At 44.2% G+C, this 14,499-nt stretch overlaps 2 protein-coding genes across 2 annotated transcripts in view; both read left to right on the forward strand.

Moving 5' to 3' along the window:
- RSU1 (Ras suppressor protein 1) overlaps positions 1–14,499 on the forward strand; it is a 269,357-nt gene that overhangs the window by 230,739 nt on the left and 24,119 nt on the right. The window lies entirely within an intron of this gene.
- C1QL3 (complement C1q like 3) lies at positions 6,653–13,053 on the forward strand. Its single transcript, XM_003786788.3, has 2 exons — positions 6,653–7,240; positions 12,874–13,053. Exons 1-2 carry the CDS (start codon positions 6,653–6,655, stop codon positions 13,051–13,053), a joined length of 768 nt encoding a protein of 255 aa, XP_003786836.1.

The following is a 14,499-nucleotide window of genomic DNA, read 5'->3' on the forward strand; positions in this document are numbered from 1 at the left end:
AAAATGCTTGATGCTGTAGGTTTTTAAAAGAAAACTATACCATAAGACTATCATGATTCCCACCGCTGGTTGCCCAGTTGACAGTTCTCAAAAGAGTTCCTGTCATAGATTTCTCTTCTCCTTGAAAGTTCAGCTGTTTTCAGCTTTTCAGATTCACCCATCTTCCTTCTAGTAGGGTTATCATGGCCTCAGTTTAGGACTCGCAGAGCTCTGGGGTCTCATTCTTGGTTAATGTTCCCTTTAATTCTACATTAAGTAAGGTCACAAGGATTGAATTTTCTACCTGTGACAGGTATAAAACATTATATAAAAAAAATTATATCCATCCTTGAGATTTTATCTCTCTGTCAATTGATACACTCAGAATTTTAGACCAACCGGATGTCAAACATTGTAACTGAGTCTTCTGCGGGGTGCTGGTTACCATTTCCAGTGGCTGGAATCCATGATGTCTGACAACAGGCCGGCCACGCTGGCTCTCCATGTGTCTTCTGTGGAGAGTCTTAGGTTGACAATTCCCTACTTGTGTGGTGGGAATTGTCTTATGTCTCCTCCACACTGGTTGTCCTGCCAATGCGCAAAGCAGTCCTCTCGGTGTTTTTATACAGGTCTTAAATAACTACTCAATCATGTTTAAATACTTTTGTAGCTTGTTGGCTTGGGGGACTTTCTAGAGGACAAAGACTTCATTTTAATGCATCCTACTAGGTCCTAAGTCTGAGAATCTGACCTCACTACAATGAATTCAAATGACCTTGACCTAAAACTTTTTCTTACTTTGGAGGAGGATAAAGTGACCCTGGTTTTGGGTTTTATCTTGCCTCATTTTATATTCTGGAAGAATACACAGAGCCAGCGCTCCTGGAGAACTTTTGTGTTTTTTCTAGTTTTGTCTAAGTCCATTTTAGGCCATATTCTGCAGACTGGCCCTTTGCCCTTAGCTTCTTTATTAAGCCTTGTGTTCTGGCATCCAATTCATAGATGGATAGAATACTCATTAGTCCTACAATATACTCAGACAAAAGTTGGCCTTCATTGGGTTCTTATTATGAATCAGTTACCATTGTAATTACATATATTAGGCTGGGCACAATAGCTCACACTTATAATCTTAGCACTCTGGGAGGCCAAGGCAGGTGGATTGCTTATGCTCAGGGGTTCAGAGACTAGCCTAAGCAATAGTGAGACCTCTTCCTTACTAAAAATAGAAAAATTGAGGGAAGATGATTACTTGAGCCCAAGAGCTTGATATTGCTGTGAGCTATGATGCCAAGGCACTCTACTCAAGGTGCTAGAGTAAGACTCTGTCTCAAAAAATATATAAATATATATATATATGGCTCAGCACCTGTAGCACAGTAGTTATGGCACTGGCCATATACACCAAGGCTGGTGGCTTCAAACCCAACCTGGGTCAGCTAAGCAACCATGACAACTGCAACAGAAAAATAGCCGGGTGTTGTGGCAGGCACCGGTAGTCCCAGCTACTTGGGAGGCTGAGGCAAGAGAATTACTCACGCCCAAGAGTTTGAGGTTGCTGTGAGCTGTGACATCACAGCACTCTATAGAGGGCAACATAGTGAAACTCTGTCTCCAAAAGAAAATAATTATATATATTAAGACACTTAATTTTCACAACAAACCTATGATTTAGGTATTATTGTTATTTCAATTTTACAGAAAAAAAAAACAACAACTGGGCCTCTAGGAGATTAAGTAACTTTCACCATTACTAAATAAGGAGGGTAGGACTCAAACTAATGACCCATCTGCTCCAAACCCATAAAGACAAACAGCTTCCTGATATAACTCCAGACAGACCCTTTGTGGTTAGAAATCTACAATTCTTCATTCAACGGAGTATATGTTCTGAAATACAATACAATTTGGAGACCCCCCCCCAAATTAAAGGTAAATAACTGATCTGGTCCCATTTTTTATATTTTTGAATTTTTTTAAATCAAATCATAACTGTATACATTTACAGGATACAATGTGATGATTTTATATACGATATCGAATGCTTAAATCAAATTGATTGATATAACCATCAGCTCACTGACTTATTTTTTGTGGTGAGGCATTTAGTTTACTCGTAGTCATTTAGAAATGTTCCCTTGCGTTGCACATATTAGTCGAGATCCCTTCAAATGCCCTCCCTCCCCCCACCAAACACCTGCTCACTTCCCCTCCCCCTCCCCTCCTTCCCCCCATTAAACTGTGTTTGTGTTTTATCATTCATAAGAGAGTGTGTTTTCATAATAATATTGAGCACATTGGATAAAACCCCCATCCTTGAGATACTTTACTAAGAAGGATGTATTTCATTGCCATCCAGGTAAACATAAATGATGGAAAGTCTCTATCTTCTTTTATGGCTGAATAGTATTCCCTGGTCTACATATACTATAGTTTGTTAATCCATTCATGGGTTGATGGGCATTTGAGCTTCTTCCATGATCTGGCAATTATGAATTGGGCTTCAGCAAACATCCTGGTGCACATGTGTTTGTTGTGAAATGGTTCTTGTTCTTCTGGGTAGATACCTAGTAATGGAATTGCAAGATCAATGTTTTAATGTCTGCTTCTTTTAAATAGCTCTTGGGTTTGTTGGTTTGTGTGTGTGTGTTTTTTCATAAGAAATGCTATTTCTGTTTAAGTGCTGCTGGATTTGGAAATCATTCTCATGACTAAATATTTGTTTGCCTAGTGAGAGCCTCACGTAGGGCTAAGCTTTCAGTGGGTACTCGATAAAGATTAATGGATAGCCATGCACGGCTGTGTGGGAGTCGCATGCTCAGGATCCGCTCAGCTCTCTGAAAGGGACAGAAACGGTGTGGGGAGGCTGGAAACATGTGACTATCATTGTCACCACCCAGCCCTATTCCTGGGTTTCTAAAGGACTGGACTTTGTCATCCGAAGGGGTCCCAAGGGCCCAGATGCAGAAGAAATAGGAATACAGACTCTGATGTTTCTTTCATGTGTGTATGTGTGTGTTTTCTTATTTGAGATATGGTTAGGAGACGCTGTGGAAATGAGATTTCAGCCCTGCTTCCAAGATTAATATCAAATATGAAAGCAAACTTGGTTCTCTGATGAGCACTGAAGAACATCAAATATTTTTTAAATTGACACATTTTCTATTATTATATACATATAAGGGTGATGAGTAATATGCCATATCAGATGGTTGATTCAAACTGTCAGAACAAGAGCTGAAGCGTGAGTAACTTTCCAGAGAACCTTCTGGGAAATTCAAGCAGTGAAAAGCGGCAGTAATCAGCCACAAGTTCATCTGCCACCAAGTCATCCCTGAAAATCTTGGGGGCGGGATGGGTGGGAGGGGACAAAAAGTTTCCCCCACATTGCATGGTGGGGCATTTCTACAGGAGGGGATGGAAAGCAATCATTTAATCTTACTTCACTGAAAAGCCAAATTGTGCACTTGATAGAAAGTCTAGCGTGAGCACGTGGCCTGGGAGAAGATGCCTTGATCATGAGGGATGACTACTGAGCCCTTCCTAAATCTCAGCAGAGCTTTGCAATGTGAGAGCACTCACTTGCAAAATCAAATTTGCTTTGGCATCAGAGAGTGAAACAAAAGAAAACCTCAACTCTGAGGACCAGGATGGTCAGTCTTGGGCTTGGACAGGAGGTGCCAATATTGCCCAGAGGGAAGTGTAGCAGGAAGCTCGTTGGATGGCTCTGATTCCCCTCAAAGACCTGCACCTCAGCTTCACCACAGACATGAGCAGGGGAGACACCAGCTTTCTGGGGTCCCTGTCAACTCTAATGTTTCATGCTGTCCCCGATGTGTTCCTCTGTGAGACGAGCATTCTCCAGTGGGAAAACTTCCCGTAGCTTGATGTTTTGTTGAGAATTTATTTATACATCTCTACTTTTTAAAAATATCCCTTTGTATCCGTTACTGCACTCTCCTTAGCAATAAAGAGGCTTTCTGAATTTCGATAATTTGGTCTATCAGAGAACAGTTTATTTCATTAACATACCACCAACAGACCTTACCACTTTATGGTAGGAAAGGAGACTTTTGAGAAGGAATGTTGGGGAGGAAGCAGATAGAATCAGGAGAGACGTTAACTATGTGTTCGCTGCTTTAAAAGATGAAAATAAGGCAGTGCGTGTGAACAAAAATACTACAGAAGTTCATGTGTGATTATGCCCAAGAAATAGAGGCACATTACCAGAAACCACTACCTTAAAGTAAAAGTTAAAGGTTTGGGAAGTGGGAAGACTGTTTTCAAGTACCAGGGGCTGCGGCTGTGTCAGCAGCCAGGTGGATGGAGAGGATGTGGAGACCCCACCTGGCTGAGCCACACAGCACAGGGCTTGTTGAATCTCTAGGTCAAGAACTAAAGGAGTTCCTGACATTTCTCTTAAAAAGAATCAATGAATCTTTGTTTCCTTCTGTCTTCTCATTTGACCTTATTCCATTTGGAAACAGAGAGGGAAAGAACTGAACTGGCGGAGTGGGGGAGGGGGTGTCCGTGCCATGGAGCCTGCAGACAAGATCACAGGCTGCTCACCAGCCCGGAGGATGTTATTGTTTGCTGGGTATAGTCTTATTTGCTCCTGCCTCTCATTTCAGATGCTCGCCCTGCTGTAATAAGTCACCGTCTTCCCAGCCATCATCCCTGTATTGACAAGCAAATGTCACCCATGTTTGATTGACATCCATTGCTCCTGCATGCAGAAATATGATTTAGAAATCAATTCCACTTATTTATTTACAGCTGTTCTTGTGTGTCTTCTGTATTTGTTGGTGGGATAGCTTAGCCAGTATCTACCTGGGGAGGGGGTGTTGTCCCATTACGATTCTCAACCCAGGCTGTTCCTTCTCCCGCTGACCTACTGGGGATGGGGGCCTCTTCTTTCTCATAGTTTTCCTAACCGCCGCCCCAGGAACATTTGGGAAATCTGCTATGGAGCTTATAGAATTCTTTCCATATATTAGGAAGAGACCTGGTGTAAACACCGCTTGCTTGATCTTAAGACTTTTGATGGCACTTTGGCAAATGATTTATTTCTCATCTGTTGCACCTTTAAGTAAATGCAACTTCAGGTCCCATGGCTCTATCTCCTGAAAGGTTGCTGGAATTGCAAGCCTGTAAGTAGAGTGCACACGTATGCATTCACCATGGTGCAGCCTTCCTACAAAGAACCACCCCTCCCGCCATTATGTGGGCATGCCCATTGAAAATCATTGAGAAACGTCCTTAGGTCTTCCAACACACCTTACTGTTCTCAGGTTAATATCTTATTTCATTTAGAAGGCCGGGAAGGAAAACCATAAGGTTAAAAAAAAATAACATGTACCGTCTGGAAAATTCTAAAGGGCCCTCCTTATGCTGTTAAATGTGGCACTTTGAAAAACACCTGAAGCACCGATTATGGGCGAGCCAGCAAAGAAATATTGTCCAGCAAGCCGCTCTCCTTTCAACCTTCACCCCACCCCTACAACTGAGGTTGCTGGCAGTGGGGCCCTAAGGGACTCGGGTGTGACCCTCGAGTCCTGAAGACTGTCGCACGGCTGTCTCCCTCCCCCAGGTATGTCCAGAAAGAGCGCTGCCATAGCCTGGTTCAGCAAGGGAGTATTCAGAACCTCACTGTTCATCCATGTGCAGAGAGGGGGAAAAAAGAGAGGCAAAAAAAAAAAAAAAAAAAATCCCACATTGTCAGAGTAATGCCAAACTCTGTGAGTGGGATGCGCAGAGCAGATGCTGCGGTGAGATGCCAAGCGGCTCCCCTTCCTCTGTGCCTTGGGTGCCTATAAATTGCTCCGGCGCGCGTTTGTCAGCCTCCTCTCCTCCTGGCAGGTGGTACCCAGGCAGAATTCTGCGCTCAGTCTCTCTGTCGCTCCGCTCGCTCCCAGCCGTGAGGCGCTCTCCGCGGCTCGCCAGCTCCTCGGCTCCAGCCCCGAACCTCGCCGAGCCGACCGTGCCCGCCGCCGCCGCCACCGCCCCGGCGCTCCCGGGGGCCGCCCGCCCCGGGCTCTGGGGCTTTGGGGTGCGCCTGTATTAGAGTTGTGGTGGTTGCGAAGGAGGAAGAAAAAAACACACACCCAGGCGCGCGCACACACCACCGGCACGGACGGGCGAAGTGAGCGAGCGAAAGAAGAGGAGGAGGCAGAAAAAGGCAACTTCAGACGGAAAGTTGGTGCGAACTGGCGCAGTCTGCAAAAACGGAAAAGTCGATCGCGGGCGGCCGCGGCATAAAAGTGTGAGCGGCCCCGGCGAGCGCGAGCTGCGGCGGCAGAGGCGGCTGGCTCTGCCCTCCGGGTGGCCGCGCCGGTGACAGCCACAGGTGCGAAGGGGCCCGCGGGAGGCGACAGGGCGCCCTGCGCACCCTCCCCCGCCCCCACCCCCGGCTCGGGACTTCAGCTCAAGTCACTTGGCGCTCGACCTCCCTCCCCAGCCGCACCGCAGCGGGGGGAGCCAGAGCGGGCAGGAGCGGCCGGCGCGCGCCCGCCCAGGGGACTTGGGGTTCGCAGGGGGTTGTTTTCGGCTCTGAGGAGGTCCCCGCCCAACCTTCAAAATTTTGTCCAAAAGCAGACAAGAGGATCGCCCCGCGCTGAGCCGGCTGGTGGGCAGCAGGAGGCGCCTGATCGCCGCCGGGGCGCTGGGGGTGGTGATGGTGCTGCTGCTGGTCATCCTCATCCCGGTGCTGGTGAGCTCGGCCGGCACGTCGGCGCACTACGAGATGCTGGGCACCTGCCGCATGGTCTGCGACCCCTACGGGGGCACCAGGGCGCCCAGCACGGCCGCCACGCCGGACCGCGGCCTCATGCAGTCCCTGCCAACCTTCATCCAGGGCCCCAAAGGCGAGGCCGGCCGGCCGGGGAAGGCGGGTCCGCGCGGGCCCCCGGGTGAGCCTGGGCCGCCGGGCCCCGTGGGGCCCCCGGGCGAGAAGGGCGAGCCGGGCCGCCAAGGCCTGCCGGGCCCGCCCGGGGCTCCCGGCCTGAACGCGGCCGGGGCCATCAGCGCCGCCACCTACAGCACGGTGCCCAAGATCGCCTTCTACGCCGGCCTCAAGCGGCAGCACGAAGGCTACGAGGTGCTCAAGTTCGACGACGTGGTTACCAACCTCGGGAACCACTACGACCCGACCACCGGCAAGTTCACCTGCTCCATTCCGGGCATCTACTTCTTCACCTACCACGTCCTGATGCGCGGAGGGGACGGCACCAGCATGTGGGCCGATCTCTGCAAAAACAACCAGGTGAGTGCGGGCAGGCGAGGGGGGGACCGGGAGGGAGCTCTGGAAGGTGCGAGCGAGAGGGAGGAGACCCCGGAAATGGGGGTGGGAGTCTGCGGAGGAAGGGCGCGGCTGCCAGGTCCCCTGGAACGACCGCGGGCGAGGGGGGACGCTGTTCCACCCTGGAGAGGCGGGGGTCGTACGGGCGGAGGGCGCTCCTCGGCCTGGAGAGGGCGGCGCGGGAGTCCAGGACCCTCTCCAGGTTTGCGAGGGTGTGAGCGCGACCCTCTAGGGGCTGGACGCTGGGAGCTCTGTTCCTTGGTCCCCAGGGACGGCTTGTGCACTGAGGGAGTCCTGGAGCAGAAAGCAACTCCTGGCCGTAGTGTCCCCAGCAACGTAGGGTCGCTTACAGGCTTTCCCCGGGACCGAGAGGGTTAGGGAAGCCGGTAATGGGCGTGCCTGGGCGACCAACTCTGGGGAGAGGAACGAGGGCCCGAGGGAGAAAGAAGGGCCCCGAGAAGTGAATCCAAGCGGGTCGCATCCTTGCAGGAGCTGGGACCGTGGGGCCAGCGGTCTTAGAGCCCTGGCTTAGTCCCGGGCGGTGAAACTCGCATATAGTCAGTTTCAAAACGCAAACTCTAGTTTAGTTTTCGGCTGGAGGAGAAAGGGAGAGACAAGGAATGCTGATAACAAAAGGGAAAGTTGAGAGTCGGGGTCTACAGCTGTGGAACACAGCACGCAGCCAAACGCACCGCCAAACTCCAAGAGTCGGTGGAGTAGGAAGGCGCACGGGAGGTTGACCCCGGGTGGGGGATGATGACCTTCTGAGCCCAGCATCCCGGCGTCGGAGGTGTGGGCTTCCCGGCTAAGCAGCTGGCCAGGAGGACTTGCTCCTCTGAGCTGGTCGGCGCTGCCAGGAGGGCCACCGGGGTGTTGTGCGGGGGGCCACTTTACCGGGGAGAAATTCGCAGTCATTGCAAAAGCCAAGGAAGCTTGTTTGATCTTAGAGGAGGAAAACGATAACTTGTAATTAACTAAAAGTGTAATCAATCGGCCCTTCTGTACACGCAGAATTAGCAGCTGCTGGGGCGAGGCCTTGCAGCCTGTGCTGTGAGCCAAGTTTCTGGGCTTTAACTTTGCTTACCGAGTGGCAAAGAATATGGCACGCGTGACCCCACCACCCCCATCACAGGCCTCCTCTCCTGTAACCACTTTGCCTTAACAAGGGCTATGGGGATTCAGGTAACTCGTTCCCTGAAAATTCAGACCTTCTTAGATATAATCAAAGTTTCTATTTAGCACCATTAGAGCAGAATTTGCGCCAAAGACCTAATTCAGTGTCAGAATTCTTTCAAAATGAAACACTATTGTCCTAAATGTGTGTGCCAGAGAGTCGGGCTCCATCCTTTCCCACAAATAGCTTAAGGGACCCTCAGGACGTGCAGAACAAAACGAGGAAAAATGGCCACCAGGAGGCACTGGCAGAGTTGTTTATTATAGTCGTTATGCACGAAAATAATATTAAGATAAATACAAATTATTCACAAAGCAGTGGGGTAGTTTAGGCAAATGGCTAAACCCGGTATGACTCATTGTACCAGAATAGAGCCATTGTATCACCCTAACAGAATGGTTCGTGGATGGCCCCCACAGCAGGCAGCTGCCACGCACCCCCTTATTTACAAATTGGCTCTCTTTTTTCTCAAAGGTTAGGTCTGGAAAATACCATCAGGCTAAAGGGATTATTTTTAGAGGCATCACGTAATAGGAAATAAGATCCCAGTTTTATCAGCAAATACATAAAAATGCTCAGGTCTTTAAATACCTCAAAATCTCAACTGCATGAAAAACCAGGGATTAATCCATTCAAATTCATGGAAATGTTGATGTCTATGAGCTGTTAAGCTCATGCATTTAACACTGATTCCAAGAAAATCATTCCATAGGGGGTTTCTATGTGCATTTTGTTTTAAAGATTATTTCATTATTTGGGGCATAAAATGCTCCTTTGTGTCACCCTAACCTACACGTTTCATGAGGCTCAGGAAAAATTATTAGTTACAGCAGCTGACTTTATAATTTCTCGTGTTTTCCACTGACAATATGAAGCTGCTACTTCTGCAGAAGTGTGCAACAGGTATTTGAGAAGAATAAATACCTAGTGAGGAACAACATATTTTTGAGTTCAGCATAGACTATTTTAGAAAATGGTTATTACACTCTCACTATCAAGGAATTTCATCTCTAGCACTACTTTGTAAAGTCTGATCTGCAGGCAGTTACAAAAGAGAAATCTCCTAAAATCTCTTTTTATTAATTTTAAATAAATACTTTATCCTTGATTTCCAATTACACTCCTATCTGATCACTTCTTAGCGTGACAGTTTCCCCCTCTGAGCTGACCTAATTTGTTTTCATAAAACAAACCCAGAGATTCATGTCAGTGTAATGTTCTATGGATTAAGTGGATTTTGAGAAGCATAAAAATTAAACTAAAAAAGCATTTCACTGTAGGAAAGAGCAATACCTCTGTACCGTAACCATAGGAGAGCCGTTTTATTTATGCTTTGTGTGGAACCTAAGATCACAGATGGAAACATCAAAGACCAGCAAATTAACGTGATGTGCCACACTTAACCTTTTGTTTATGATTCCACAGAAGTACAATGAAAATGAAATTAGGAGAACATTAGAAGCAATTAATTAAATTAGCAAATGTTACCATCCATAGCGTCTCTAATGATAAACTCTCACTAATAAGATAATGTTAAAGCTGTACAACCAATTATAGTCTCAAAAACACATCACTAAAAGGACCGCAGTTCTCATATTCCCCGGGAACCCATCCGCCTAAATTTAATCTCACCATTTGTTGAGAGCCCATGACAGTGCATATTAAAGGTAAGAGCTGAACTCAAAAAGCTTTACATGAGATGCAGGAAATATTTTTAATATTTGTATACTTATAGTAGGAAACCTAAAAAAAAATTGCTATTTGAGTGCAATCACTATAATAAGGCTCTTTAATAAAAACCAAACCTGGCTCATGATTAAAACTATAAAGTAATTAAAGACCAAATTTTACTCTTAAGAATGTATTAGTTATGGCATCAATGAAGATAAAATATACTAACAAGAATGAATCGTTTGTGGGCTGATATTGATATATTAGAGAGATTAATGATATGTCAAGTAAATTATATTTTTAGGAGTAGTGAACTAAAGTTAAATCAGAATCTTCATAGTTAACATATAACAAGAAGCAATATTCGAATAAATTTAGGTGGAAATAGGGATCTTGGGCCAAGGAAAGGATGCATCATATTCCCAGACAAAATGCTGAAATGGGTGTACATTTAGGAAGCTGAAAATAGCCTTCAGGGTGAACACATTACCTTCTGCAATAGTTTGATGGCTTGAAAGAATTGCTGAAGTCACAGAGCTGGATACAGGAGCTTGAAATTTCAAGTCCTAATATACTTTTAGAGTATAATCAGGCAAATAGGCATACTAAAAATCGTGTAAAGTGCAATGAAGTATGGCAGTTATTTAATTGAGAAAGTCTTATGGTGCTGTATAGGCTAAAATCTTAGAGAATTACTTTCATTGAAAAGCATCCATGCTGGCAAAACCGAAAGGCTAACCTTTTAGTCTGTGGAATCACTCTAATGCATTCCCAGGTTTTTGCGGTTACACCGACTGAATAAAAATGGTAACTGATGTTCACTTGCATTTGTGGCTATACCCTGGAGGATAATAACTTCATTATGTATTTTTAAAGATTATATCTCTGCATCAAGTGATTTTAATGTGTCTTGGTTCCTAAATGCTTTCACGTAGAAAGCAATGTTAAAACCCAACCCCCATAGAACATGCAATAAATACCCAAAGCATTGACGCAAACGTGTCTGGTTATTAGTAGTAGCTGAGAAGTAGACTGTGGCTTGATAATCAATTAATATATAGGATCAGGTGATGTATTACCAATATAGCTAATTAAGATTTCGTATTTTAATATCCTTACGCATTAAAAAGCCATACATTAAAAAAGTCATAATGCAACATTCTCTTTATACTTATTTCCCCCCCCGGTAATTAATGACTAGGTGAAATTAATGAATCAAAGCATCCTAGGAAATATTATGAAATTAAATTGTGTTGTTATTTAATGGGCAAAATGAGTCACTTCACTAAATCGGTGTATACATTGGTGTCAATGCTTCTAAGCATAGTTACATGGTACATTGCTTTCATTATATTATGCCAGTTAGCCCAGCGTTAAGCAATTCTTTTTTCTCCTTTGGCTATATGATACTCAGAAAGAAAATCTTTAAAATACTACTCAAATGACATTAAAGTTCAGCAGTGTCAAGAGTCTTCTCATTTTTTTTTAACATTTCAGCATTAATGTGAGAATGTATCCCATGAAAATTTAATTTGAAAACCTAGCATTTAAATTTTGAAAGAAATGCATGGAGATTCTTGACTTATGTCTCATTTCTCTCGTTTTGCCAAGTGATAAAATCCAGCATATTGTGCCCCAAGTTACGCATTATTACATAGTACAGCTTACAAACTCACTCAATCACATGGCACTGTGATTCGGAGGAATATCATTGTAGTGGAATAGACACAAGCCACAAAGTAGGAGATGTTTCCCTGACATAAGTCAAATGCAAGTCTGCTTATTGAAAGATTTTTCCAAGGGAGAATAAAAATATATCTAAATGAATACGAAGCTTAATTTGAGCCAAAAATCTGACAGAATGTCCACGTAACCCGAGATGATAAACAATTTGTTCACAAATGTCCATCAACTCACTAATGAGATCACAGGCTCGACTTGAGCAGATTATAAGCCACCTCCCTCCTCCAAACAGACCACATGTTTAGAATGGAGTGGATAGAAAAGGACATTCAGTGAGATCACCGAAAATTCTTGAAATTGGAGAGATCTCAAATCATGGACATTTAGCTGCTTCTATAACTTTTACATATGGTGAGATTAAATTGTTGCTTTAAATGTGCATGTCATAATTAGGTGATTAAAAGGTCCACATGGAAACTGGGTTCTGAAGACTTGGGTGATAGAACCAAGGATGTTTAATGAGTTCAACTTTTGAAGTAGTTGAGAAAAGGGGCTTTACTGCAATTAGATTTTTACAGCCTTAAGTCAAAGGGCCTTCTTCCTTTTTCTTTCTTTCTTTTTATATAGTAGAAAAGTTGCTATTTGCCTGGGTTTTTAGTCTATTATTTAGATCTCAATTTTCTAATAAGTGTAGTGACCAACTGAAATTGGACTTGAATTTTTGCATTCGTAAACTGCTGGTTAGACTGTAGCTAATTTATTTAAAATGCAAAAAAAAAACTTTAACTTCAAAATAAAAAAGCATAGGGATTCAAGGAATGAGAAAAATGAATGAGGTGGGAAGAGAATAGATTGTATGCTTTGCTTCCAGTGTATGGTTAGAATGGACTGCTGTCACGCCTTCTCACTAATATCCTTGAAACTGTTCCAGAGATAACCTTCTCAAGCTGTAAGGTCAAGGTGGACTTCCCAGGCTATGGCAGAAAGTCCACTTGGGATGCTGCGTGAATGACAAAGAAAAGTTGAGAATTCTCTTCTGTGCGTTCTAATTCTTGTCTGTTTCCCGTAGGTGCGTGCTAGTGCAATTGCCCAAGATGCTGATCAGAATTACGACTACGCCAGTAACAGTGTGGTTCTCCATCTGGAGCCCGGAGACGAAGTCTATATCAAATTAGATGGCGGGAAAGCCCACGGAGGAAACAACAACAAATACAGCACGTTTTCTGGATTTATCATTTATGCTGACTGAGACTGCAGAAACCGAGCTTCCCGTTCCGAGTCTGAACACTGGATTCGTGTGGCTAACGTCAGTGAATCAAGGATCCCGGGGGATGCCGATGGCAGGGCACCTCAGTTGTGTATATGTGGGGAAATCATATGCTACCTGACTCACATCTGTACCACTCAGAAACATTATGTAAAAAATAGAAAAGCAAGATAAACAGATGTGTGATCCTCTACCGCCAAAGCAAATACTCCTTGTTCGTAGTGTCCATGTGAATGAAGTTCTATATAGATCACAGATTTTTATAGAAAAATCTAAGACACTGAATTATTTCTTCTCTATATATAATACTTTGGTGTACTGTGATCTTGCTGCTTTTATCCATATGTCAGCTTTGGTTCTTGTGAGTTTACCTGCTACTTAGGGTACTTGGAGTCCAGTCATAGTGTGGGGAAGATTTGATTTTTTTTTTTGCCCTGCAGGAGAAAGTCTAATTGAAATAATGCTGCTTGTCCCCAAAGAAATTGTTTGCCTTGGACTCTTTAGAGCTAGACCTGGGAAGGATTCAACTTCAAGCCTTAACCTGGAATTTTCTGGATTTGAGGGAATTCCCAAGTCTGTGGTCACTATCTCATTTCTTTTTTCTTAGGTATTTTTCTTTCCTCTCTTTTTCTAGTGATAGTCTTTGAAAATAGAGATTGACATTGTATCATAGGATTACCCTCTAACTGTGAAAAATGTGTAATTACGTATGGAATTTAGGAAATCCCTTGTGCGTCCATTTTGTCCACTGAATACATTCAGATTTACTTGGAAATCGAGAAATTGATTCTTTAGTTATTAAATCAAACTGAGGCTTTTTTTCCTTCTCTGGCACGAAAGATTATTCATAACCCAATGCACAAAGGTTTAATTTGAGCTACTGCACGTGTCGCCAAGGGGACACTAGGTAAGGCCTTTAAATAGTCACTGCAAGTCTCGGGCCTGAGGTTATGTCAAAATTACCAATTTCACATATAACCAATATGACAACAAAGTGTTTATATTTTATACAAATATCTGCTACATACACACACACATATATTAGATGAAATGTTTTATATGTGTAAAAAATATATATATACGGCTTTAGTTCCATAAGGCCCAGTGGCTCTATCCCCTCAAAATTTTAATTTTAAAAAGCGTATGCATATACACACACTTGCATAAATTAGCTTACTTATTTTGGATTGCAATATATTTTCACAAACAAAAATATAGGGCCTCGCGAAATAATGAATGACTTCTCTTTAAGAGTTATCCAGAAAATTCAATTTTCTTAGGTATGAAAAGCCCTGCACCTCACCTGTCTATAAGTTTAGGATATGATTGCTTTATCAACATACGCCAATGACCTTAACTGCACTCTATGGCAGACTGTTAGCTCCAGGACTGCAAAAACCAAGTGGGTCTCCTTTGCAGTATTTACGA

This window comes from Otolemur garnettii, unplaced genomic scaffold (assembly GCF_000181295.1).
Source record: "Otolemur garnettii isolate 467f Iridium unplaced genomic scaffold, OtoGar3 scaffold00019, whole genome shotgun sequence".
Lineage (NCBI taxonomy): Eukaryota > Metazoa > Chordata > Mammalia > Primates > Galagidae > Otolemur > Otolemur garnettii.

Bases quoted from the DNA above. Each gene is read 5' to 3' on its own strand.
- C1QL3 (XM_003786788.3), top strand. From the start codon at position 6,653: ATGGTGCTGCTGCTGGTCATCCTCATCCCGGTGCTGGTGAGCTCGGCC. The intron at 7,241-12,873 runs GTGAGTGCGGGC...TGTTTCCCGTAG, and splicing joins ATCTCTGCAAAAACAACCAG to GTGCGTGCTAGTGCAATTGC.